The 27,242-nt window shown below is 39.6% G+C and overlaps 1 protein-coding gene across 2 annotated transcripts in view; it reads left to right on the plus strand.

Moving 5' to 3' along the window:
* Positions 1-27,242, plus strand: part of ERICH3 (glutamate rich 3) — a 120,021-nt gene that overhangs the window by 12,988 nt on the left and 79,791 nt on the right. For both annotated transcript variants that reach the window (XM_027536872.1, XM_027536873.1), the window contains exons 2-4: positions 18,338-18,431; positions 21,018-21,143; positions 25,657-25,728. In XM_027536872.1, coding sequence (XP_027392673.1) covers positions 18,338-18,431; positions 21,018-21,143; positions 25,657-25,728 — 292 coding nt within the window. The remainder of the gene's footprint in view (positions 1-18,337; positions 18,432-21,017; positions 21,144-25,656; positions 25,729-27,242) is intronic.

Consider the following 27,242-nt stretch of genomic DNA (forward strand, 5'->3'; position numbering starts at 1 on the left):
TGCTTTGTAGGTTTTGTGAGGATTGAATGAAATACTTTAAAGCATTTAGCACAGGGCCTAGCACATAGAAAGTGTTAATATGTTAACTGAGTGCCTGAGAGCTTAGATGCAACGTTTGTGAGTAAGCCCAGCTTTCTTTAGGAGAACTAGCATACCCAAGTTCCGAGCCAGATGTAGACTTGGATTAATTGGACGAGGTATGCTGGAGAGATTAAATTTGGGGGAAGAGTTTTGAAAGAGGGGAGAAAAGATATCTGGACACATTTTAAAAAAGTAAAAAGTATTCTCTAAAATCAGTATTATAAGTACAATCATCATTGCCAGGGTAAGAGTAGCCAGTTGTGACTTTGAATAAGTGAAAGAAGACAACATTGTTTGTTTATTTAGTTGACAAACCCTTAGGAGCAGGCAAGGATGCTGTAAAACCAAGCAAAATCTGGTTTACCTGAGATACTTCAAATTTGTTTTTGTCTCTTTCAAGACTCTTTTGCTCAAGTTTTAGAACCTTGGATATGATACCAAGTGTGTGCACTAGGATTTCCTTTTTTAACTGAAAGATCTTTGCCTTCAATTCTAAGTAAGAAATTAATTTCTGATTTATCTCTGTTCATCTCCAAAATCTTTTAAAAAGTGAGTTTGAGTGTTTTTTCTCCTTGAAATTAGACTCTCTGTCTCTAACTGCCAGCAAATGACTTTTTCACCACAGTTCATAGGAATTTACATAAGGTTATCATTGCTAAATTCTTTCTTATAAAAACTCTCTTTCCCCCTCAATCAGACTTGAGACTGAGAGCTTTGACCCTGGTGGGTATCTTTGAGAGTTGGAAGTAGGTTTAAGGAGTGAGTGAGGCTAATCTCAGGCTACAATCTGTAGAGAGGGGTTTGAGGTTCCAGTTCTTAGTGAGGATATTGACTCAGAAGGGAAGAAGTCTGATTTCAGGGCCAAATAAAAGAGCAAGGAGGAAGAACTGATCCCAAGGTCCCAGGGATCCCAAGTGACAGGGAGCAGGGCAGCTCAAGAAGGAAGCTGGGGTGTGGGACTGAAGAACATTAAGAAATTGTCCTGGGGAGTGTGGGCAGAAGGCTGGAATGTTTCAAAGGGAAAACAAGCAAAGGTTTGAAGTATCTGCAGAATTAGAAGTGTGTGAAAATTGTCCTTATTTTTTGTGTTTTTCTAAATGAAAAGCAATGATATTCCAAGAAGAAACTCAATGTTTCATTTAAAAAATAGGAAATAAGCATGTTTGGAGTCAGAAAGGTAGAGGTTTGAATCTCAGTTGTGCCTTATGTGAACTCAAGAAAGTCAATTTCCTTTGTGTCTCACTTTCCTCTTTCAAAAAATGGGGTAAATATAAATACCTCGCTTGCAGGAATGTTGGCACATGTTATAGACACAATGAATGGCAGCTGTTGTGTATTTACTTTGATCTTTGTGCAAAGCATATGCTGCATATGTATTTTTCTCTGTTTGTTTTTTCCTCTAGTTCAATTTTTCAAGCTCTGTTGAGATATAATTGACCAATAACACTGTATAATTTTAAGGTGAACAATGATGATGATTTTATATATGTATATATTATGAAATGATTATTATAAGATTATCAAATCCTTAAAATTTCATTCTTGAAGTACATCAACCAAAAATATGTAAATGTACAGCTCAAAATAAGTAGAAGTAGACTAAACTAACTGAGAGGGAAGATAAGGAATGTATTTCTAGTCCATAAATCACTTTCTTGTTCAGTTAAACTAATTTATTTTAAATGGTAACCTGTTTTTAAATTCATGGATTTTTACAATGAAAATTAGCACTGATCCACCTATTCATAACCTTGAAAATGAAACTACCCTTTTAAAGAAACCATGATCTGGACAACTGAGAATTTTTATAAAATGGAAACTCTGACCCAGAGCATTTTTACTTCTCTAGAATACTTAGTTTTCTTATCTAATTCAAGAACTAAGGACAAACTCAGAAAACTGCATCATTACATTGACATTGACAAATACTAGAAGGACTGGTGAATTTTATAAGTACTTTTTAAAAAATGATCATTTAAGATTTAGTCAACCTCTTTAACCTTTGACTGGATGTCCTTACTATTTTAAACCTCACTACTGCACATAAGAGTTACATTTTAGAGGAATGAGACAATCTTTAAAGAGGTTGATTATATTAGCCTTTCCCACCCAACATGCTTGGTAACTTTATTGGTTTTGCCCTCATTAGTGGCTGGTTTTTTGTATTATTTATTTTATTTTTTTAAGAAGCTCTTTGCATTGATATGAAGTTATATTCCAAGGTCAAGTATAAACAATGACCAGACTTCTAAGCCAAGACAACCCACTGAAGCCTATTGAAATATAATATGTAACTGACTTAACTGATGATTTAGTAATATTGCAGAACTCAACTCTCTTTGATTGCACTAATTCTATGGTAAATATTTAACAAGTTTCAACTTGAGTACTGGGGATTTGTGTTCTCTCTCTTTGGGACATTTTGTATATAATGTTTTCCTTTCTTAACATGAGTCTGAACAGCATTTCTGCCCTTTTCATCGCCTGTTTACATTTATTTTCTCCCTTAACAATTGACTTGTCATTCAAGACCCAGTTTTGATTTCAGTTCTCCTGGGATACTCATCCTATGTGGGCATAGTTCACTTATTTGTGAAATGGGGTTAAAAATCTGGTGCATAGGGTGCTTTGAAGATTAAATGAGATCATGTATGCCAAGTATGATAAGCTATTACGATTATAATACATCAGACTGTCCTTCCATTGCAGGCATATCTCATTTTATTGTGTTTCACTTTATCATATTTCAAGGATAGTGCATTTTTTTTGCAAATCGAAGGTTTGTGGCAACCCTTCATGGTGCAATCTATTGGCACCATTTTTTTCCCCCCAAAAGCATTTGCTTACTACATGTCTCTGCATCACATTTTGGTAATTCTTGCAATGTCTCAAATTTTTCATTCTATATTTGTTACCATGATGAAAGTGAAAGTGGAGAGTGAAAAAGTTGGCTTAAAGCTCAACATTCAGAAAACGAAGATCATGGCATCCGGTCCCACCACTTCATGGCAAATAGATGGGGAAACAGTGGAAACAGTGTCAGACTTTATTTTTCTGGGCTCCAAAATCACTATAGATGGTGACTGCAGCCATGAAATTAAAAGACACTTACTCCTTAGAAGGAAAGTTATGACCAACCTAGATAGCATATTGAAAAGCAGAGACATTACTTTGCCAACAAAGCTTCGTCTAGTCAAGGCTCTGGTTTTTCCTGTGGTCATGTATGGATGTGAGAGTTGGACTGTGAAGAAGGCTGAGTGCCGAAGAATTGATGCTCTTGAACTGTGGTGTTGGAGAAGACTCTTGAGAGTCCCTTGGACTGCAAGGAGATCCAACCAGTCCATTCTGAAGGAGATCAGCCCTGGGATTTCTTTGGAAGGACTGATGCTGAAGCTGAAGCTCCAATACTTTGGCCACCTCATGTGAAGAACTGACTTATTAGAAAAGACCCTGATGCTGGGGAAGATTGAAGGCAGGAGAAGGGGATGGCAGAGGATGAGATGGTTGAATGGCATCACCAACTTGAAGGACATGAGTTTGAGCAAGCTCTGGGAGTGGGTGATGGACAGGGAGGCCTGGCGTGCTGCAATCCATGGGGTTGCAAAGAGTCAGACACAACTGAGGGATTGAACTGTACTGTACTGTAACCCTTGCCTCTGATTGCTAGTCTAGTAAGGTTCAAACTCAGGAAAACAGACTAGAGAGGTCAGACTCTTAACTACCTACTGCACTCTGCCTCCTCAAGACACAACAGGAGGAATTTGGTGTTAAAAGGAGGGTTAGGGTAATCTGGTTGTACCGTTTCCCTGTTAAAACTCTTCACTGCTGTCACAAAACCATCCAGTCCTGGAAGCATGGGGCACACCATCTTACAGGCCCTTCCTTTGATTTTTAAACAATTTTCTTTTTACTGAGGTAATATATCCTCCCTGAACTTTCACTCGTCACCTGTCACAGTCCTGCTTTCTTAGCACCTTTTACAGGATGACTGTTCACTTACCTGACACCCTACATGCCTTTCCTTCTCCAGGTTGAGCTCTGTGGGGCAGTTGTACCTCATTGAGCACAGTTCAGTTTAGTGATTACAGCACAACAGCCCCTTGTTTGATTTCAGAATATGCCTTTTAACTAGTTGTGAGCTAATTGTCTATAAAAACTACTCTACATCTCGGTTTATTCATCTAGGAAGAGGGAGGATAATAGTACTTTGCAGAATTGTTTTGAGAGTTAAAGTATACAGTGCATGTTACACAGAGAGTGTGGGCTTCCCAGATGGCTCGGTGGTAAAGAATTTACCTGCCAATACTGGAGACACAGGAGATGTGGGTTAGATCCCTGGGTCTGGAAGATCCCCTGGAGGAAGACATAGCAACTTACTCCAGTATTCTTGCCTGGATCATCCCATGGACAGAGGAACCTGGAGGGTACAGTCCATAGGGTCACAAAGAGTGACCAAGCAACAACAACTAATATAGAGACTTTACTGTGCACTACAAAAAAGGAAATGATCAATAAATACTAGTGATAAAAATTATTGGTTTCTAGAACTTTCCTGTTGGTCACCTTTCCTCCAAACAGCCTAGTCCGCTCCCTTAGTTTGGATATTATTCTTGTATTAATGAATAGAACTGTTTTGTTATTAAAAGATATACAATTCTTAAGTCTCCAGAGAGGAGCTTGGTGGCTCAAGTTAGTTCTTATAGACAATTAGTCAACCTTAGTGTGTCTCAGCCCTGCTGACTCCCCATGACCTGTTTTTCTCTTGCCTTGTCTGTGAACACTGCAAAAACTATCTTACCAGCAGTCAGCATAGTTTGGAGACTACCTTTGTTTTTACTAGTCACTATGTGTAGAGAAGACTCTACACATGGACATCACCAGATAGTCAACACTGAAATAAGATTGATTATATTCTTTGCAGCCAAAGATGGAGAAGCTCTATACAGTCAGCAAAAACAAGACCAGGAGCTGACTGTGGCTCAGATCATGAACTCCTTATTGCCAAATTCAGACTTAAATTGAAGAAAGTGGGGAAAACCACTAGACCATTCAGGTATGACCTAAATCAAATCCCTTATGACTATACAGTGGAAGTGAGAAATAGATTCAAGGGACTAGATCTGATAGATAGAGTGCCTGATGAACTGTGGATGGAGGTTTGTGACATAGTACAGGAGACAGGGATCAAGACCATCCCCATGGAAAAGAAATGCAAAAAAGCAAAATGGCTGTCTGGGGAGGCCTTATAAATAGCTGAGAAAAGAAGAGAAGTGAAAAGCAAAGGAGAAAAGGAAAGATGTAAGCATCTGAATGCAGAGTTCCAAAGAATAGCAAGAAGAGATAAGAAAGCCTTCCTCAGCGATCAATGCAAAGAAATAGAGGAAAACAACAGAATGGGAAAGACTAGAGATCTCTTCAAGAAAATTAGAGATACCAAGGGAACATTTCGTGCAAAGATGGGCTGGATAAGGACAGAAATGGTATGGACATAACAGAAGCAGAAGATATTAAGAAGAGATGACAAGAATACACAGAAGAACTGTACAAAAAAGATCTTCACGACTAAGATAATCACGATGGTGTGATCACTCACCTAGAGCCAGACATCCTGGAATGTGAAGTCAAGTGGGCCTTAGAAAGCATCACTATGAACAAAGCTAGTGGAGGTGATGGAATTCCAATTGAGCTATTTCAAATCCTGGAAGATGATGCTGTGAAAGTGCTGCACTCAATATGCCAGTAAATTTGGAAAACTCAGCAGTGGCCACAGGACTGGAAAAGGTCAGTTTTCATTCCAGCTCCAAAGAAAGGCAATGCCAAAGAACGCTTAAACTACCACACAATTGCACTCATCTCACACACTAGTAAAGTAATGCTCAAAATTCTCCAAGCCAGGCTTAAACAGCACGTGAACTGTGAACTTCTAGATGTTCAAGCTGGTTTTAGAAAAGGCAGAGGAACCAGAGATCAAATTGCCAACATCCACTGGATCATGAAAAAAGCAAGAGAGTTCCAGAAAAACCTCTATTTCTGCTTTATTGACTATGCCAAAGCCTTTGACTGTGTGGATCACTATAAACTGTGGAAAACTCTGAAAGAGATGGGAACACTGGACCACCTGACCTGCCTCTTGAGAAACCTATATGCAGGTCAGGAAGCAACAATTAGAACTGGACGTGGAACAACAGACTGGTTCCAAATAGGAAAAGGAGTACGTCAAGGCTATATAATGTCACCCTGCTTATTTAACTTATATGCAGAGTACATCATGAGAAATGCTAGGCTGGAAGAAGCACAAGCTGGAATCAAGATTTCTGGGAGAAATATCAATCACCTCAGATATGCAGATGACACCACCCTTATGGCAGAAAGTGAAGAGGAACTCAAAAGCCTCTTGATGAAAGTGAAAGAGGAGAGTGCAAAAGTTGGCTTAAAGCTCAACATTCAGAAAATTAAGATCATGGCATCTGTTCCCATCACTTTATGGGAAATAGATGGGGAAACAGTGTCCGACTTTATTTTTTGGGGGCTCCAAAATCACTGCAGATGGTGACTACAGCCATGAAATTAAGACATTTACTCCTTGGAAGGTAAGTTATGACCAACCTAGATAGCATATTCAAAAGCAGAGACATTACTTTGCCAACAAAGGTCCATCTAGTCAAGGCTATGGTTTTTCCAGTGATCATGTATAGATGTGAGAGTTGGACTGTGAAGAAAGCTGAGCGCCGAAGAATTGATGCTTTTGAACTGTGGTGTTGAAGAAGTCTCTAGAGAGTCCCTTGGACTGCAAGGAGATCCAACCAGTCCATTCTAAAGGAGATCAGTCCTGGGTGTTCTTTGGAAGGATGATGCTAAAGCTGAAACTCCAATACTTTGGCCACCTCATGTGAAGAGTTGACTCATTGGAAAAGACCCTGATGCTGGGAGGGATTGGGGGCAGGAGGAGAAGGGGATGACAGAGGATGAGATGGCTGGATGGCATCACCGACTCAATGGACATGAGTTTGGGTGAACTCCGGGAGTTGGTGATGGACAGGGAGGCATGGTGTGCTGCGATTCGTGGGGTCGCAAAGAGTTGGATACGACTGAGCGACTGAACTGAACTGAACCACACTATTAATATTAAGGCCATAAATAAAATAACCTGATGGATCACATCTGGATGCCTAATTAGAATAAACTAAGAGAAATTGTAAATCAATATTTGGCATAATTGCTGAAATATGGCAGATTTGGATGCAAATAAAAAAGAATGAAGAATGTAACACAAAATTGTTTATATGATATCAGTCCAATCACCCTCTACAAAGGGGCAGGCAGCAGAAACTCACTGTTTAATTTTAGCTGGCAGAGTTTTCTTATAAAGGGTTGGAAAATAATTGACCCTATGTCAATTGCTCTTCTGTCCTGGTCTTTCTTCAAGTTTCCTCAAAGGTTTTTTTTCCTTGCCTCCCTGGGAACTTCTCTTCTAATGTAACTTTGAAGCACACCACAAAGGCACTTATTTGACAAAACCAAAACAAGACTAACACTGTCAGCGATATGTGCTCATCCACACTGAGCATTCTGAATTTTAAAAAGTCCAAATATGTAAAACATGCTCTTCAATCTCTTTTGTTGTAGACTGTTTTCAGTTCTTATCCTGAAGCAGAAGAAATGTTATGATTCTTCCACGTGATTTTTTTAAAGGTTATACGTCGATGAATTGGACTAATATATTTGATTTCTATTAACTGATTGACCATTCATTCAACCAGTTTTGGATGGGTATTTACAGTGGACCTGGCTCCATACTACAACAGATGAAAAGTGTACAGGGAAGAATCTTGTTAATCTAAATGGAGTAATTAAACATGGATGAAAGAAATTCTGGTGGAAGGCAAGACAAAGACCGTAGGAAAGGGATAGGAACAGTTTTGTGGGAACTCCTGAGACATTCTGCATTTTCTTTGTGAGGACATGGATCTAAGTATACTAAGGAATCATGCCTAGTTTTAGAACCTCAGTTTCCTGAATATAAAATGAGGGAGTTGACCAGACCTTTGCACATATGAATTTCTGTAATCCACTGATGTAATATGCTGTACTAAGTCACTTCGGTCATGTCTGACTCTTTGCAACCCTATGGACTATAGCCTGTCAGGCTCCTCTGTCCATGGGATTTTCCAGGCAAGAAATACTGGAGTGGGATGCCATACTCTCCTCCAGAGGATCTTCCTGACACAGGGTTCAAGCCGGTGTCTCTTATGTCTTCTGCATTGGCAGGTGGGTTCTTTACCACTAGCACCACCTGGGGAGGGCTCCAGGTAAATCTGTTTCCAGACCCATAAGCATAGATCATCTACTTCAGGAAGCAGTCACAGCATTTTACTTCATGGTGACAATAATTATAAAGGGAAGAAGATTGAATTCTCCAGGGCCAGACATCTTTTAAGGGGTAGAGTTATTATTTGACCTCAAGCCTTCTGGCTCCCAATCTTTTTCTTTTTTTAAATCTCATTAAATTTACTTTGGGCAGGAAGTGTTATAGATGCATTTGTTTTAAGTAATTGCAGAAAAATCATTGCACCTCTTAAGAGTTAAGATGTCAGGTCACATATTTCTTAAATTTCCGACTCTTAAATAACAAACTTGCAGTTTTAATGATAGAAAGCTTTTTCTAGTTATTAGTGCTGCTTTCAAATATTTCATTTGGGGAAGTTGTTTCCATCTAGATATTATTAACTTTCTTTGCTAAGACTCTTACTGTGATTCAAAATCTTTGATTTGGCTGGCTGGCTTGAGTGTGATGAGTTTCTTCATGCAGTGGGAGTTCAGTGGATTCTTGCAAATTTTTTTCTGATGGACAGAAAGAGAGACATTTGGATTGGTGCACTGTACTCCATTCTCCATGAACTGTAACGTGAAGGCAATCAAGCCATAATATCCTGTAGTTTGTTTAACTTGCTTTCCCAGTATAAGCACTTGGTATGTGAGTTGAGGAAAAATTTTATCTGGCTGAAAGCCTGCTTTGGCAGCGGAGATTTGATATCGCCCCCACCTTGGACCCCATCAAAATCTACAAATTGCAGATTTAGTGACCTCTGAAATCCAAAGCACTTCTTGATTAGGCTTCTCATCCTTAGTAATAAAACTGTGCTCATTCACCTAAGTCTCACTTGATTCTGTTGAGCATACAATGGTGTAATCAGGTTTTCCAGATTGGTAGATGAGTTGAGTCTTTCCATTTGTGGCAATGTAAAGAGACATCTTGCATAAAATTTCCTGATTGAAATGCTGCTGAAAAATGTCAGTGTATTTGTTGGAGTCCTTATGTTTTTTTGTTGTTGTTGTTAGGGATAGGAGAAAGTTGAATAGGAATATGAGGCCATTTGGTCAAATATTAAATACAAAAGATCAATTTCTGAATTAAAAGTATATAAAACATATTTCTATATTTTTGCTCATATAATTAATCACTTTATTTATCCCATGTTATATATCTTGCTACTCTTTTTTAAATTTAGTCAGTGGTGTGCTGATAAACTGGGTTTTCAGAAAGAAAAAAAAGAGACTTGTAGTGTTTGCCAATTTTTGTGGTGTAAATACTCCTGGCAATCTTGATTCCAGCTTGCACATCATCCAGCCCAGCATTTTGCATGATGTACTCTGCATATAAATTAAATAAGCAGGGTGACAATATACAATATTGTTATACTCTTTTCCCAATTTTGAACCAGTTGTTTCATGTCTGGTTCTAACTGTTTCTTCTTGGCACACATACAGGTTTCTCAGGAGACAGGTAAGATGATCTGATATTCCCATCTCTTTAAGAATTTTCCACAGTTTATTGTGATCCACACAGTCAGAGGCTTTAGCATAGTCAATGAAGCAGATGTTTTTCTGGAACTCCCTTGCTTGCTCCATGATCCAACAAATGTTGGCAATTTGGTCTCTGGTTTCTCTGCCTCTTCGAAACCCAGCTTGTACATTTGGAATTTCTTGGTTAATGCACTGCTGAAGCCTAGCTTGAAGGATTTTGTGCATAACCTTGCTAGGTCACCATGCTGTGTGCTAGATTCCCAGAACTTACTTACCTTATAATCAGAAGTGTGTACCTTTAATCAGTCTCTTCCATTTCTCCCACCCCTGAGTCCCTGGCAGTCACCATTCTGTCGTGTTTCTATGTTTGGATTTTTTAGACTCCATATATAAGTGAGATCATACAGGGTTTCTTTTTCACGTTCTGGCTTATTTCACTTGACTATCTTCAAGGTCCATTTGTGTCATAAATGACAGGATTTCCTCATTTTTTTTATGGTTGAATAATATTCAAGTGTGTGTGCTTGTATTACATTTTCTTTATCCATTTTTCTATTAATGGATACTTAAGTTGTTTCCATGTCTTGATTATTATGAATAATGTTCCAAATGAACATGGAGGTACAGATATCTTTTTGAGACAGTGATTTTATTTCCTTTATATATGTACCCACGTATGGGATGCTGGATCATATGGGAGTTCTATTTTTTAATTTTTTGAGAAGCCTCCATACTGTTTTCTACAGTGGCCGCACCAATTTAAATTCCCACCAAAAGTGCATATGGATTTCCTTTGCTCCACATCCTTGGCAAAACATGTTATCTCTTGTCTTTTTGATAATAACCATTTTAACAGGTGTGAGATAATATTTCAGTGTGTTTTTGATTTGCATTTCCCTGGTGGCTAATGATGCTGAGCACCTCTTCATGTTCCTGTTGACCACTTATAAGTCTTTGGAAAAATATCTATTCAGGTGTTTTTCCCATTTTCTAATCTGATTATCTGTCTGTTTTGCTTTTTATTATGTTTGCTTTTGCTATTGAGTTGTATGAATTCTTTATATAATTTTGATATTAACCCCTTATCAGATACGTATGGTGTGAAAATATTTTCTCCTGAAGGGGCTTTTAAAGGTAATTCTCATGAGGACTCAAAGAAAAGGGAGCAGGAGAGGAAGCATCTGCCTTCCTACACAACACATCACAGTAGAGAACACTGGTAGAAATACAGATGGTAATGGCCATTCTGATGGAGTCTCAGACAGAAATGAGGAATATGTTATCGGAAACTGAAGGAAAGGTGATCCTTGTTGAAAGTAGCAAAGAACTTGACTGAATTGTGTGACTGTTCGAGTGTTTTGTGGAAGGCAGAATCATCAAGGCATGGGGAATTTAAGTCATGTGCTCCCAGCTGTGGACCCAGTAATGGTAAAACCAGATTGGATTGAAGCTGCAGTCTTCACCACTACATCCCTCTCCCTCCCTACATCCCTCTGTCTACAGAAGTAGAGATTGTGGGGACTGGCATGCTGGGAGTAGGTATTGGGGTTTAAGAGATTCCTCTATCAGTGTGGTCCAGGATACCTGACTCTCATCATGTTTTATTTGGACTGACTCACCTTAAGCAATAATCCTGTTTTGGAGCTTTTCCATTTCAGGAAGATGGAAGAGCTGTAACAGATACTGCTCACATCCCAGAGGCCTGGAAGCAGACAAATGGGACTATGTATGTGAAAGCGTAATCTGCACAATGGGACAGAGATTCCACACTCCTTCCCCAGCTGAGGGCATGGTGTCTGACATGGGGACACTCAGTAACTATTTGTGAAAGAATTAGCCTATGACATGGGAAGAAATCAAGCATGTGCACGCACACACACACACACACACACACACAAACACACACACCTATGTACATGCATAGCCCCCCATTGGAGCTCCATGAGTACAGTGTCTGTGCCATCTCTGGGTCCCTGGGGCTGTACAGAATGCCCTGAAAACAGTCAGTACTCAGTAAATGGTCTGTGATGCATATTATAGTGACTTTCCTTTTAGTCTGGGTTTCTATGGGATAGACTCTCTAAGGGGCAGATGGAGGGATTGATAAGAACTGACCTTTTTAGTTCAGAGCCCTTATTATATCATCTACATGGTGGGAGGCAGGAGTCAAGGGTTGAAGGGTCAAATGTTGAAAGGCTGCAGCTGGGAAGGCCGCTCTCCCTGTGACTCAGCAGCTGCTCGTTAATACTCAGGCACCACAGGAATGGGGAGATGCAGACTGAAGCGGGGGAAACAGGAACCATCGTAGAGTTGCTTTGTTTTCTGGGGGGCAGTTTTCCCAGTGCGTTGAGTCAGAAAGTGGGTCGTTCCCCACCCAGGGTACTGGGGTTGGGTAAAGAGTCTTGTCCATCATGTAAAGAAGCCAACAAGTTGGTTTGGCCAGTTAGTTATGGGCCTTTGTGTAAACAGCATGGCGTGTGAGTGATGTGGTCACAGTAGCCAGGTGGTCACTGTGACCAACACAGCTGTTGATCTTATGGATAGGAGCAGGAGAGGATCACAGGGCCGATGTTGGTGACCAGGAAGTCCAGCTTTGATGGATGCCGACAGTAACTTACAAGAGAATGGAATATTCAAGATGCAGCACAATCCCAACCCAGGCGAGGTGACCTCATCTGGTCCAGGATTGTGCTGGGTGCAAGGAAACAATGTGTGTGTGTGTGTGTTGGGGAGGAGAAACAGTGGCAGTGAGTGGAGAGAACAAGGCAGAAAGATCAGAAGAGTTCTACTAAATCTAAGTGTGGCTGTAATTGTAAATCTTATAATTGAATACATGCAAAAGGAAGCTGCAAATCATACCAAGACCTGTGAAGAGAAACAGTGGAAAGGATGAGACAGATCATGGCTGTGACTGAGCCATGGGATTGCTACCCTCTCCCTGTGAAGGGGGCTTGATGGTCACAATGAGGGTGACATTTATATGTTGACTGTGGAAATGTTTGCATTATTTGCTGTCTCTGTTCAGTCTGTTGTACAGAATACCATAAACTGGTATTATGACAGCATAAACCACAGAAATTTATTTCTCACAATTCTGAAGGTTGGTAAATTCAAGATCAAGGCACTAGCTGATTTAGTGTCTGATGAAAACTTGCTTCCTGGTTCGTGGATGGCCATTTTGCTGTGTCCTCACGTGGTAGAAGGGACACGGGAGCTCTCTGGGGTCTCTTTTATACAGCGTTAATCTCATTCATAAGAGCTCCACCCTCATGACCTAGCCACCTCCCAAAGGCCCTCCCTCCTAATACCATCACATGGGGGAATAGGGTTTCAACCTGTGATTTTTTTTCTTTTTTTTTTTGGCAGCACCACTGGGCCTGTGGGATCCCAGATCCCTGACCAATGCTCCCTGCATGTGGAATCTCAGAGTCCTAACCACTGGACTGCCAGGGAATTCTTCAACCTATGAATTTTGGGGGGAAACATACTTTCAATCCGTAACAACCATTTTACTAAATCTGTATATAATTTAGCATAGTTTCTTGTTAGCAAACAATTCATTTATCTAAAATTTCAGTTAAAAAAAAATTAAGGCATTGTCTGAAAAAGAAATGACTGAGCCTAGGGGGACCCAGCTGGTTATTATTCATAGTCATGGAAAGAGATGCTTTACACATAGCATCCCTACCAGGGGCCCTCAGTCTTTCCTAAACAGTAGAAGGTGAGAAAACGGATGTGTGCAAAGATTTCAACTTGCCTAGATCTATTGCACCTCTCAGTAAGATTGGAGGGGCCTCACAGACACATACTCATTCAATAGGAGCCTGAGAGAGCAGAATTAGAACGAGATGGTGCCAAAGCTGGCTAAGCTTTCCTATTAAGACCTAAATATTAAAAATGTTTCAAAGTCTAAATGAAAAGAATGGGATATTTTACTGTCAATAAGGAAGTTGAGGTTCACATTATCTTAACATTTTGACCCTACTGCATTTAATCAGGGTTTTAGCACTCACAGTTATTCCAAAACTATTGATTTTTAAAAATGTGAGCCTGAAAAACAGACAAAAGACTATGTATGATATCAGTCTAATGATTTATCTTAAGAATCTGTGAACTGTGGAATCATGATTGTTAGGACTGAGAGACACCTGCTCACCTTTCTGAAATGAGTTGCTGAAAAGGTATTCTGAGATTCAGAAAGGGTAAGGGATACAACGTTGACCTTTTGGAGACAGGAAACCTTTGATGAACTATAGGACACCAAGACAGTTCATTTAAAAGATGATTTCAAAGCATTACCCAGAGCCGGTTTTGTGTGTGCATTACTGAAGCCCTCAGGTTGTCTTTTTACGTAAACCCAGTGAAATAATGGTTTCCGCAGTTGTTCATGCATCTGCAACTCTCGTGTGGCACCTTGGCTTCTGAGCTTTGTAAATGCTTTTCACTCTCTTTTGTGGACGAAATTAAACTTTCCATACTATTCAACAGCATGGAACTTTCCTGAGGTGGGCATTAAGGAGAAGAGATAGGAAAAGGTCACCAATACCATCTCCATGTAATTAAGGCAGTGCAAATAGCTAAATAAAATTGTTGCTAATGACATTTACTTCATTCTGTAATAAGTGTCCCTGCTCTGGTCTCAGAATAAGTTTAAGTTAAGGATCAGCTGTTCAGTAAACATATAGATTATTAATCTTTATGGCAGGTAATAGGGCATGCATTTTTTAGGACAGCTTTATGTTAGGGCTGTGTTTAGGCTTATGTGTTTTCTTTCACTCCCTATGTCTCTCTATGTATATACACACAGTCATATTTATGTGTATGTATATATATGTGTATGCACATTCATGCATATGTGTACATGTATAATGTATAATGTACCTGCTTTTGTAAGATAACAGTTAATGAAAGATAGGTTAAAACTTAGAAAACATAGTTTCAAACTTTGATTTATACCCTTATTTTGACTATCTACCAAGGTGTAGCATATGACCAGGGAACCAATTTGTTCTCTTTTAAGTGAAAAACCCTAAAAATCAACTGTAATTCTATGAATTTCTCTTTTTTTGGGGTTCTGGATGTGGAATTAATGAAATTGTCTAGCTATATATGTGGAAGTTAACATTTCTAAATTGCTGAACTTTAGTTAGAAACTTATACCAATAAGAATGTGTCACAAACAAAATTGTATCTTCATGTGTTGAACACATCATTATTTAGATACATAATAAATAACATCAGTCAGATCAGATCAGATCAGATCAGTCGCTCAGTCATGTCCGACTCTTTGCAACCCCATGAATCGCAGCACGCCAGGCCTCCCTGTCCATCACCAACTCCCGGAGGTCACTCAGACTCACGTCCATCGAGTCAGTGATGCCATCCAGCCATCTCATCCTCTGTCGTCCCTTTCTCCTCCTGCCCCCAATCCCTCCCAGCATCAGAATCTTTTCCAATGAGTCAACTCTTCGCATGAGCTGGCCAAAGTACTGGAGTTTCAGCTTTAGCATCATTCCTTCCAAAGAAATCCCAGGGCTGATCTCCTTCAGAATGGACTGGTTGGATCTCCTTGCAGTCCAAGGGACTCTCAAGAGTCTTCTCCAACACCGAGTTCAAAGCATCAATTCTTCAGCGCTCAGCCTTCTTCACAGTCCAACTCTCACATTCGTACATGACCACAGGAAAAACCATAGCCTTGACTAGACGAAGCTTTGTTGGCAAAGTAATGTCTCTGCTTTTGAACATGCTATCTAGGTTGGTCATAACTTTCCTTCCAAGGAGTAAGCGTCTTTTAATTTCATGGCTGCAGTCACCATCTGTAGTGATTTTGGAGCCCAGAAAAATAACGTCTGACACTGTTTCCACTGTTTCCCCATCTATGTCCCATGAAGTGGTGGGACCGGATGCCATGCTCTTAGTTTTCTGAATGTTGAGCTTTAAGCTAACTTTTTCACTCTCCACTTTCACTTTCATCCAGAGGCTTTTGAGTTCCTCTTCACTTTCTGCCATAAGGGTGGTGTCATCTGCATAATCTGAGGTGATTGATATTTCTCCCGGCAATCTTGATTCCAGCTTGTGTTTCTTCCAGTCCAGCGTTTCTCATGATGTACTCTGCATATAGGTTAAATAAACAGGGTGACAATATACAGCCTTGACGAACTCCTTTTCCTATTTGTAACCAGTCTGTTATTCCATGTCCAGTTCTAACTGTTCCTTCCTGACCTGCATACAAATTTCTCAAGAGGCAGATCAAGTGGTCTGGTATTCCCATCTCTTTCAGAATTTTCCACCGTTTATTGTGATCCACACAGTCAAAGGCTTTGGCATAGTCAATAAAGCAGAAATAGATGCTTTTCTGGAACTCTCTTGCTTTTTCTATGATCCAGCAGATGTTGGCAATTTGATCTCTGGTTCCTCTGCCTTTTCTAAAACCAGCTTGAACATCAGGAAATTCATGGTTCACATATTGCTGAAGCCTGGCTTGGAGAATTTTGAGCATTACTTTACTAGCGTGTGAGATGAGTGCAATTGTGTGGTAGTTTGAGCATTCTTTGGCATTGCCTTTCTTTGGGATTGGAAACTGACCTTTTCCAGTCCTGTGGCCACTGCTGAGTTTTCCAAATTTGCTGGCATATTGAGTGCAGCACTTTCACAGCATCATCTTTTAGGATTTGGAATAGCTCAACTGAAATTCCATCACCTCCACTAGCTTTGTTCATAGTGATGCTTTCTAAGGCCCACTTGACTTCACACTCCAGGATGTCTGGCTCTAGTGAGTGATCACACCGTCGTGATTATCTGGGTCGTTAAGATCTTTTTTGTACAGTTCTTCTGTGTATTCTTGCCATCTCTTCTTAACATCTTCTGCTTCTGTTAGGTCCATACCATTTCTGTCCTTTATCGAGCTCATCTTTGCATGAAATGTTCCTTTGGTATCTCTGATTTTCTTGAAGAGATCCCTAGTCTTTCCCATTCTGTTGTTTTCCTCTGTTTCTTTGCATTGATTGCTGAAGAAGGCTTTCTTATCTCTTCTTGCTAGTCTTTGGAACTCTGCATTCAGATGTTTATATCTTTCCTTTTCTCCTTTGCTTTTCACTTCTCTTCTTTTCACAGCTATTTGTAAGGCCTCCCCAGACAGCCATTTTGCTTTTTTGCATTTCTTTTCTATGGGAATGGTCTTGATCCCTGTCTCCTGTACAATGTCATGAACCTCATTCCATAGTTCATCAGGCACTCTATCTAATCAATAACATCAGTAAGGATACGAAAATATTGTGCCATCCTGGTCTTCAAATCTAGCAGAGGTATTGAATGAGGTTATTGAAAGCATATGGAAATGGGTAATCAGAGGCTCCTCACCCCCCACTCCCCATCCATGGAATGTATGCCCCAGACTTGAGAGAGCAATGTGTTGTTGAGACCACTTGGACCCTGTACATGACTGAACCCAGTTAAGGCCTCTATATAAGCTTTTAAGATTCTGGTGGGCAGGTGTGGAGAGATACTCATCTTGCAACCACCCAAGACAAGTCTCTTAAGGAAGGTCTTAGTTGCCTGGTGGCGTGTGGATCCATGTGGACCAAGGATCAGGCCCACTGGCAGGCAGACTCCCCACCACCGGACCACTGTGGAAGTTCTAAGAAGACTTTCTTGACAAGAGGAGTTGCTGATCTCCTTCTCTGTGTCCCCATTTTTTTTTGTATTTTTCTGTTATTGGATTTTTCACAACCAATTTAATAGTTCACATCTGATTTCCATACTTGTCTGTGGGATAAAATGGCATCAAACTGTCTCCCAGTTCTTATCATCAAACCTAGAAAACAATAGGTGCTTGTTGTTGTTCAGTCACTCAGTCGTGTCTGACTTTTTGTGACCCCATGGACTACAGCACACCAGGTTTCCCGGTGCATCACCATCTCCCAGAGCTTGCTCAAACTCATGTCCATTGAGTTGGTGATGCCATCCAACCATCTCATCCTCTGTTGTCCCCTTCTCCTCCTGCCTTCAATCTTTCCCAGCATCAGGGTCTTCTCTAATGAGTTGGCTCTTTGCATCAGGTGGCCAAAGTATTGGAGCTTCAGTTTCAGCATCAGTCCTTCCAATGAATGTTCAGGACTGATTTCCTTTAGGATGGACTGGTTTGATCTCCTTGCTATCCTAGGGACTCAAGAGTCTTCTCCAACTGGAGTGGGCTGCCATGTCCTCCTCCAGGGGATCTTCCCAACCCAAGAACTGAACCCAGGTCTTCCAAATTGCTGGCTGATTCCTTACCACCTGAGCCACGAGGGATGCCCCAATAGGTGATTAACACCTGTTTATTAAACACGTACATGAATGACTGGTTGGCTGGATGAATGAAAGATAATGCACACTTTGGGGATGAGAGTCAAGAATTCCTTGGTTATCAAGTAACACTTCATAAAACCTTAATGGTTTCATTTTTCTGTTCCAGATTACTTGCTGCATATAATAGTCTCACAGATAAACACCTGGCTGGATATTTTAACAATACAAGGATAAGGCGGCATCTCTTAAGATCAGGGCTGGTAAGATTTGGTTTTGTTTCTACCTGCCCCCTTGTTTCATTAAGTCCAATATTTCCCTATCTTTCCTAGTTTCCTCTTTGAGCTTAACAATGACATCTTTTCCCTTCCCTCACTTTAGAATAATTACTTCCTTTCCAAAGCTCTGATTTATCTATTTGAGTCTATCTTTCAAAAGATAAGAAGAGAGGTCGGGAGGGCTGCTAAGGCAACTTATAAATTATTAAGGAAAATCCCTGTAAGTTTCTAACAACATATTTCATTTGTTTATTCACTCATTTATTCAGCACATATTTATTGAACATATTGTATAAACCAGGAACTATTAGGGAGTTAGGATAGAGAAGTCTTTACTGTCTTCAGGAAAAAATATTGTTTTTAATAATCACAGGATATGATGTGGAAGATATGAACAGTTCAAAATTTTCCTCTAAATTTTTAAAAACTCTTTCATTTCATGTGACAGTTTATTGATACATTAGTGTCTTTCATTAGCTCCAAAACTATCATTTCCAGAAAATTTCCACTTCTCTAAATGTCTATAATGTGAAAACCTTTAAAAAATACTATAGTTTTCCATTCAAAGTAAGGAGTGTGGTTATAAAAAGTGTGACTAACGATTTTAGCTATTTACTCTCTTAAAACACAGTGAATTTCCTTAACTCTCGTTGCCATGGTGTTGAAAGGATATGCATCGCATTTCTAATTGTTGTTTATGTGCTTGGCAGTCTGTCTGGGTAGATCTCTGAGAGTTTGCTTTTTGTCTCCTGGGGCTTTGTTATCAGATAGACCTGGCTGAAACCTGGCTCTGCCATTTAGAAGACAAAATCTTCAGCAAAACACTTAAGTTTCTCAGCTCCAAAGTGTTCAGTTGAAGAAAGATAATGAAGATAATGATACCCAGCACTCAGAGTTGTGACAATCAGAGATGTAGAAAAAATGGTTGTTGTAATTACTGTGGTTGCTATTAACACTGCTTCTTTGGATAACAGTCTGTGAGCTTCCTATGAAATGGGAAGGACTTTGTATTTCTTATCAACATCATTAACAAGCACTTATTGAATACCAATTATAAACATGGCAACTCAAACAGCAAAGACACAGCCCTTTCTCTAGAGCAGTTGTACAAATACAGTCCCTAAATCGGGAGTGTTCAGCATCATCTGGGAACTTGTTAGAGCACCACTCCAGATCTGCTTCCCTGATGGCTCAGATAGTAAAGAATCCACCTGCTAATGCAGGATATGCAGGTTTGATCAGGGAAGACCCCCTGGAGAAGGAAATGGCAACCCACTTCAGTATTCTTGCCTGGGAAATCCCATGGACAGAGGATGCTGGTGGGCCACAGTCCATGGGGTTACAAAGGGTCAGACACAACTTAGCAACAAAACAACAACACTCCAGATCTATTAAGTCAGAAACTGGAGGAGGGCCCATCAGTCTTTAGCTTGTCTTCCAGGTGATTTTTCATCTCAAGTTTAAGCACTTCTGCCCTATGGGAGCTTCCAGTCCAACTGGGGAGAAATAACAATGTTAATTGCTGAGGGAGGGGCAGTACAGGAAGTTCTCAACAATTTTTCCTGATTGGATAAACAGGACATGGTATCCCATGGACAACACATTTCAAGTTCTGTAACTGATTTATTCACAATTCCAAGCACACTTTCTATAACTACACCCCTTTCTTCCATTAGAAAATGCATTCATGAAAAAGATGATCAATAACCAATCACTTGTAGCACAATTCTAGTTGATCTCAATACTTCAATGTGTTGCAATAACAGTGCTAAAAACCTAGTTATCAGTTAAGAAATATGTGGTCTTGAATTAGATGTGAAGAGAAGAGCAGTATTTAAATAGAGGAAAAGGAAGAAGATGAACATTCTAGGAAGTATAACATCCTCAGTTTAGGGAAGATATTAAAAATAGAACAAATACGCCCATAGGACATAGGAAGGAATAAAATAAAAATCAGAAACTATCACTCCTGGGACTTGCAGTGATGTCTCTTGAAACCTGCCTGGAATACTTTGTATCTGTAGTACTGTATAATCTGAAAATATCTGAATCACAGCAAATTAAATTACATTCTGGGCTGGAAAGTAGAAGAAGAAAGCAGTGTGAAAACAAAGTGATGAAACCAATTATTTTAAAAACAAATTGATGAGATCCTCTGTAGCTTACATGTTTTGCCCTTCAAAGTATTTCCTGTGAGATCATCAGCCTTGTGATCACTGCTCCTGTTCATTGTTTCAAGGTAGCACTCCACCCCTTCTTCCCCAATGTGTTCAAAAAAAGAAATGAAAAGAACACCTGGGTTCTATCAAGGGAAAATTGTTACGCTAATGAAAACCTTGTTTTAAACATCAAGTGCACCACCTGTATGTGTTTTCCCAATGATGAGTTTATGAGACTGCCTTTTGCTTTTTTTCCCCTTATGAAACATTCATTAAAAGTGAAAGTTTATCAACCATAGTACTATACTCTGTAGGCTTTAAAGATGCTGCCTATTTCTCTTTCTGATTGACTGACTGTCCATCTATTTCTCTGCTTTGTGTTTCTATGTATGTTTTATTTATTCATTGACAGGTCACAAGAAATGGAAGAATACTTTCTGAAAAGGAATACAAACTAAACATCATGAAGAAGGATCACCAAAAATATATCCGGGAGTGCTTAGCCCAGGCTATTTTCCATAAGGTTCTTGATATGGAGGTACAAGTATTAACTATTTCCTTCACAACTGATACTTTCCAGTAAGAAAATTCATACTTTCTGTACCCAGAATCAGGGGAAATTTTTCCTGTATTTCGTTAAAAACGAATGAAACAAGGTGAAAATGAAACAAGAAATACTGTATACCTCTCTAGGTAGTGAAAGGAGGCAAGACACCAAAGTAAGCATTTCTTCACTTCAGTTAGGGAAAAATATGGACATCGTTGTATAATTTGTGATATTTAATTTAACAAATGTAGATTTTTAGTCCATAATGGTTACTTTAAAACATACCAGTCCTCACCATCTGTACCTCAATTTCCATTTACTAAAAAAAAGTGACATCTGTTTAAATATCAGTAATTCTAACTGCCATGAATTATTTCAGATTTGTTATTCTTTGAAGGCTCCCAAGCTCAGCCGTATGCTAAATTTCAGGGAACAGGCATTGGAACATCTGCCGTCCCTCCCACTTTAGGCTACATTGGTCAGCATAGATTCACAACCCCAAGCATCAACAACTTTTTTTTTCCACTCTGACATGGCACTTTTAGAAGGATATCTAGCTAACTTTATAAATCATTTTAGCCTTGCTCCATGGAACTTGTAGTTTCAAGCATCAACATCGTTTTAATGTCTGTGAAAAAGCATGTTACTTCTCTGCTTGACCAAGTAGCAGTAAATGAGAAAACTTGGCTCATGAAACCATCTACCTGTGGGTGCACCATACAATTACGAGCAACTGTAGAATCAAGAGTAAACCAATATTAAGTGTGAAGTGAAGTGAAGTGAAGTTGCTCAGTCGTGTCTGACTCTTAGCGGCCCCATGGATGAAGTAGCCTGCCAGGCTGCTTCATCCATGGGATTTCCTAGGCAAGAGTACTGGAGTGGGTGTAGTGTTACTGAAAATATTTATTAGTATGCTGCTACTAAAGTGAGCAAGTGTTATGCTCACTTCAGATGTATATGATTTGTTCTTTTAGGAATTCATTTTGTGATTTATGGGCTTCTCTGGTGGCTCAGGCAGTAAAGAATCTGCCTGCAATGTAGGAGACCAGGGTTCAAACCCTGGGTCAGGAAGATCCCCTGGTGAAAGGAATGGATACCCACTCTAGGCAAGAATAGCCTAGAGAATTACATGGACAGAGGAGCCTGGCAGGCTACAGTCCGTGGGGTTGCAGAGTCAGACATGACTGAGCGACTAAGTCATGACTGAGTCACTTTGTGACTTATATCATGTGCATGAATTATATAGAATCATTGTTTATGGCTCTCAAATTCACTTCCTTGTAAAACTATTAGTTGGAATTCTACAACTAATGTTGAAAAAACAGTACAGTGTAAAATTAACCTATACATAATTTCAAACTTAATCAATAGGGACCAAATCTATATTAGTCTTGATCCTTGAACTTTGGTTTTCTAGAGTTTCATATAATGCACACATCATAACTATTAAATGTGCAATTATTAAAGTCTTTGTCTATTCTTGAAGTTTGAAATAAATAGTTTAGATAAATGTTAATGTGTAATATATAATTTTATATTATACACAATATATTAATATAATTTAAAATAAAATATTCAGTATTTCTAAATTATCACCTTTGTCTCACATTTAGTTTATGCCAATACTGTTTACTAATGTTGTTTTAATATTCATATATTCATTCATGCAAGAAAAGTTAACTGCAAGCTTACCATGTACCAATATGGGGTTACATGATGTAGCTGCGAGATAAAATTTTTTTTAAAATGCTGTAGGAAGGGATCACATGCTAAACGAGAGGAACAAAGAGACTGAGCCCGAAAAGCAAGTCATTCCTTGCCTCTGTGAGAGTAGGAAGAAGCTGAACAGAGGTCCTGCCATTTGAACTGAGCCTGGAGGACTGAATGCAACTTGACATGAAAAGATCTAAGCAAAGCATTCCTGACATGAAAAGATCTAAGCAAAGCAGATGTGAAGTTGCAGAGGTGTGAGGGGACATTGTGGGTGGAAAAGAAAGCTCACTGAGGCCAGACTGCACTGTGAGTTGGCTGAAAGAGTGGCAGCAAGTGACACTCTCTAGTAAGTTTGGGGCCCTGTTTCTTGAGGCCTTCAATTCTCAGCTAGGTTAGGTGTGTAGGTGATGAGGCGATGAAACATTTTTCAGCAGGGGAGTGAAATTAATGAGCAGAGCTGCTTTAGAAAGATGATGTTGCTAAAAATGTGGAAGATGGATTAATGAGCTGGAAAAGATTGGAGGTGGGAGGTCAATTAGGAAGCTGTTGCCAGAGGGTGTGGGCTCACAGCAGTAGTGGAAGTGCCGGGGAGAAGCAGCTGTCCATGGGGATCTGGAAGAGGGAGAGAGAACAGAGAGCCTGACTCTGCCTGGGCCAGGAGAGGGAGGGAGGCACCTGAGCCACTCTGAGGTTTCTAGCATGGTGGTGTGTGCCTTGCAGGAAATTGGGAACAATGACATGGACTAGATAAGAACCTCCAACTGGTGGGAAAACCTGATAGAGTGCTGACCCGGAAGCCAGCAGGGTCTTACAAGCTGCAGAATGGTTCTGTAAGAAGACTACTGGGGAGAAAAGTGGTTTCAGAGATGGTAGAAAAGAATGGGGCTTCCCGGGTGGCTCAGTGAGTGAAGAATCCTCTTGCAATGCAGGAGACACTGGTTTGATCCCTGGGTCTGGAAGATCTGGAGGAGGGCATGGCAACCCACTCCAGTGTTCTTGCCTGGAGAACCCCATGGACAGAGGAGCCTGGTGGGCTACAGGCCACAGGGTTGCAAAGAGTTAGACAGGACTGAAGCGACTGAGCACTCTCACACACACAGAGAGGAGTGAGGATGGGAGAGGGGGACTGCAGTGAGATGAGAATAAACGGAAGGTGGAAGTGGTTGATAGTAAATCTAATGAAGTTTGGTGATAAGTGGGTGAGATAACAGAAAGAGAAGAAAGGCTTTGAGAAGAGGATTGATGATACTTAGAGAGGGAATGATTGAGTCTGCAGGGTCTTAAAGGCAGCCGGAGGGGATCAAGAGCAGTTAAAAAACATTTTTTAAAAGCGACAGAATATCAAACACTCTCAAAGGTGTCTGAATGATTTCAAATTGAATTATAAGCAGATTATTTTTACGTGAAATTTATTTTTAAGTTATATAACTAATATACTACCAAAACTTTGGAAAACATAAGAAAGCATTAAAAAAGGAAAAGAACTGTGCATAATTTCTCCTCTCAGAGATAACTGCTGTTAACAGTCACATTTCCTTTTTGTCTTTTGCCTATTCATATATAGACATTAATAAACCCATATCATGGTGTGAGAGAAACATGGTTTCTCCAAAAAAAAAAAGACAAGCCAGGAAGTTAATGTCAGAAAGAAAGTGAAAGTCGCTCAGTCGTGCCAACTCTTTGCAACCCCATGGACTATACGGTCCATGGAATTCTCCAGGCCTGAATACTGGAGTGGGTAGCCTTTCCCTTCTCCAGGGGATCGCACCCAGGTCTCCAGCATTGCAGGCGAATTCTTTACCAGCTGAGTTACCAGGGAAGCCCAGGACTAGGATTCAAATTACATTTCCACCACTGACTAGATGTGTGACCTGGGGTAAGTTCATGGTCCTCTGCCTCAGTTCCTTCATTTGTGAAACTAGCTGCTGCTTCTACTAAGTCGCTTCAGTCGTGTCCGACTTTGTGCGACCCCATAGACAGTAGCCCAACCAGGCTCCCCTGTCCCTGGGATTCTCCAGGCAAGAACACTGGAGTGGATTGCCATTTCCTTCTCCAATGCATGAAAGTGAAGAGTGAAAGTGAAGTCATTCAGTGTGTCCGACTCTTAGCAATCCTGTGGACTGTAGCCTACCAGGCTCCTCTGTCCATGGGATTTTCCAGGCAAGAGTACTGGAGTGGGGTGCCATTGAGACTGCTTGGCAATTGGGATTGTTCAAGAAGAGATGATATTCACGAAGCACTCTCCCAGCACTGGGACAGGCACACAATGTGAGCTCGATCAACAAAATTGCATTTCCATGCAGTTCAGCTTTGTACTTTTATCAGCATTACACTCATTTTCCATTTTTAAAGCCAAATCTTTTGGAACCTTATTTTAAAAATTACATTCTGTCCCGTTTATATGGATGTGCCCCAAACTTAAACCATTCTCTTTAAGGTTTATAATGCTTCTGAATTTTTGCTTTGAAGGAAAAGAAACTTTCAGACAGCATCTTTGTGCATAAAACATTTTTTTAAATTATTATTTAGATTTCTCCCTAGGTTTAGAAGTGAAATTTATGGGTTATCAGTAGGAGCACTTTTAACTGCCTAATGTATGTTAGGAATTGGCTTTCCAAAGAGTTGTACCAATTTATATTCCCATGTGCACACTTATGCACATGATTCTTCTCCATCTCAGTGACAAGAGGGGTAATTGAGAATACCGTTAGCTAGTGGGGTTATTTTCCTCTCAAAAATTCTTTACTATAATTGATATGATGCTTTCCTTCACTCTTTCCTCTTTATTTAGCGTTACCATCAGCTTGAAATAAAAAAGAAACTGGAGACCTTAGCTAGGAAGGAGCGAATTCAGAGATTTAAGGTAAGGAGTTCCATAACTATTTTACTTCATAATATTATTTCATAATTTTGAAGGTCAGTGGTACTATTATTGAAGCTCTTTGGAGTCACTTTATTTTGGGGTAACTCATAACTGACATCAAATGGTTCCACCATACTTGAATCTTGGCCACTGTTATTTTGGAAGATCATAATAAAATAGGAGCTACTGTACAAGAGAAACTGTATAAGGCACAATTAATTCAAAGAAAAACTTGAAAATGTCCTCAAGTTTGAAATTTTGCTTTTGTATTTTCTTGATTGATTTGTGATAGAGGCCAAAAGATTTGTTTGTCATAAGAAGATAAAAATAGACGGTGATGTTCTCAATGTTATCGAAAATGGAGCATTTTAAGAATTATCCAATGGTGCTTTTTCATGTGAATGTGACCTTTGAAAAATATATGGTAGGAAAGATCTATATTAGCAAACAAAACATAAGATTTAGAGGTTTTGTGAAGTCATTTAAAAATTCCTGTTTTCTACTTTTGCATTTGATATTTCTTGTTTGCAGTCAACTTAGGAAATGTATAAATTTAAATTAAGAGATGAGAGATTCAATTAGGCATGTTTGAAAGGTTTCAGTTTAGATTGGCAGTTTTACTCAATTTGTTGAGTCATTCAAGCCCACATGTTGTTCTTCATTTTCAGTGTAGTGCTACAAATGTGGGACTTAAGACACATTTCACAAACTGATGAATATTCGTGAAGCTTCTGTGGAATAACTTGCAGTAGGAAACAGTCATTTTCCCTCTTGCCTGATAGACTCAAATCTGTCTATTTTATCTTGGTCAAAACATACTATTGTTATAAAAGTATTGTTAAATAACAGACAATAGGTCAGTTTCTCCGGATCAGAAAAGTTGGTGTGGAAAGATTTGTAGTTAAGTCAATTTTGCCAATAGTGTTCTCTGTCAAGGAATGATAGAGTCTACAATTTATCTGCTGAAGTGTTGATGGAGAAAATAGTAACTGGAAATGGTTTCTGAAACAGTGTTGTATTCACTCTTGTCTGTATGGCCAGACACACTAACCAGGTACATGGGCATGTTGCAACATTGGCAGAAATTCCTGATAGGCACTTTATTTCCTCCTTGTACGGTTTTGATTCATCACAATTTTCACCTGTAGCTGCACTTGGCAAAAGACTTGTATTTTAGGCCCCCCTTATGTCATGTATAACCTTTTGCTTATGGCATTATTTAATTTTTTTTTGAGACAGAAATGTAATACTTTGTGGTAGTGTCTACTGATCAGAGTAGTGAGGAACACTGTGCTTCTTCAGTGATCTGCTTCAAGCAAATTAAACATTATGCTAAAACTAAGGATACATTGCATCTGTGGCTTTTACCATGAGCACGGCTATTCCTTTAGGTAAAGCATACTCAGTTTCTTGCCTTTCACTACCATACCTAACTCTCTAATACAGCTGTGAAAACATCTCCTCGTTATTATGATGGTCCTTGGATGGAGTACTTTTGAAAAGCACGAGAAAGA

The sequence above is a fragment of the Bos indicus x Bos taurus genome, chromosome 3 (assembly GCF_003369695.1).
Source record: "Bos indicus x Bos taurus breed Angus x Brahman F1 hybrid chromosome 3, Bos_hybrid_MaternalHap_v2.0, whole genome shotgun sequence".
NCBI classification, from domain to species: domain Eukaryota; kingdom Metazoa; phylum Chordata; class Mammalia; order Artiodactyla; family Bovidae; genus Bos; species Bos indicus x Bos taurus.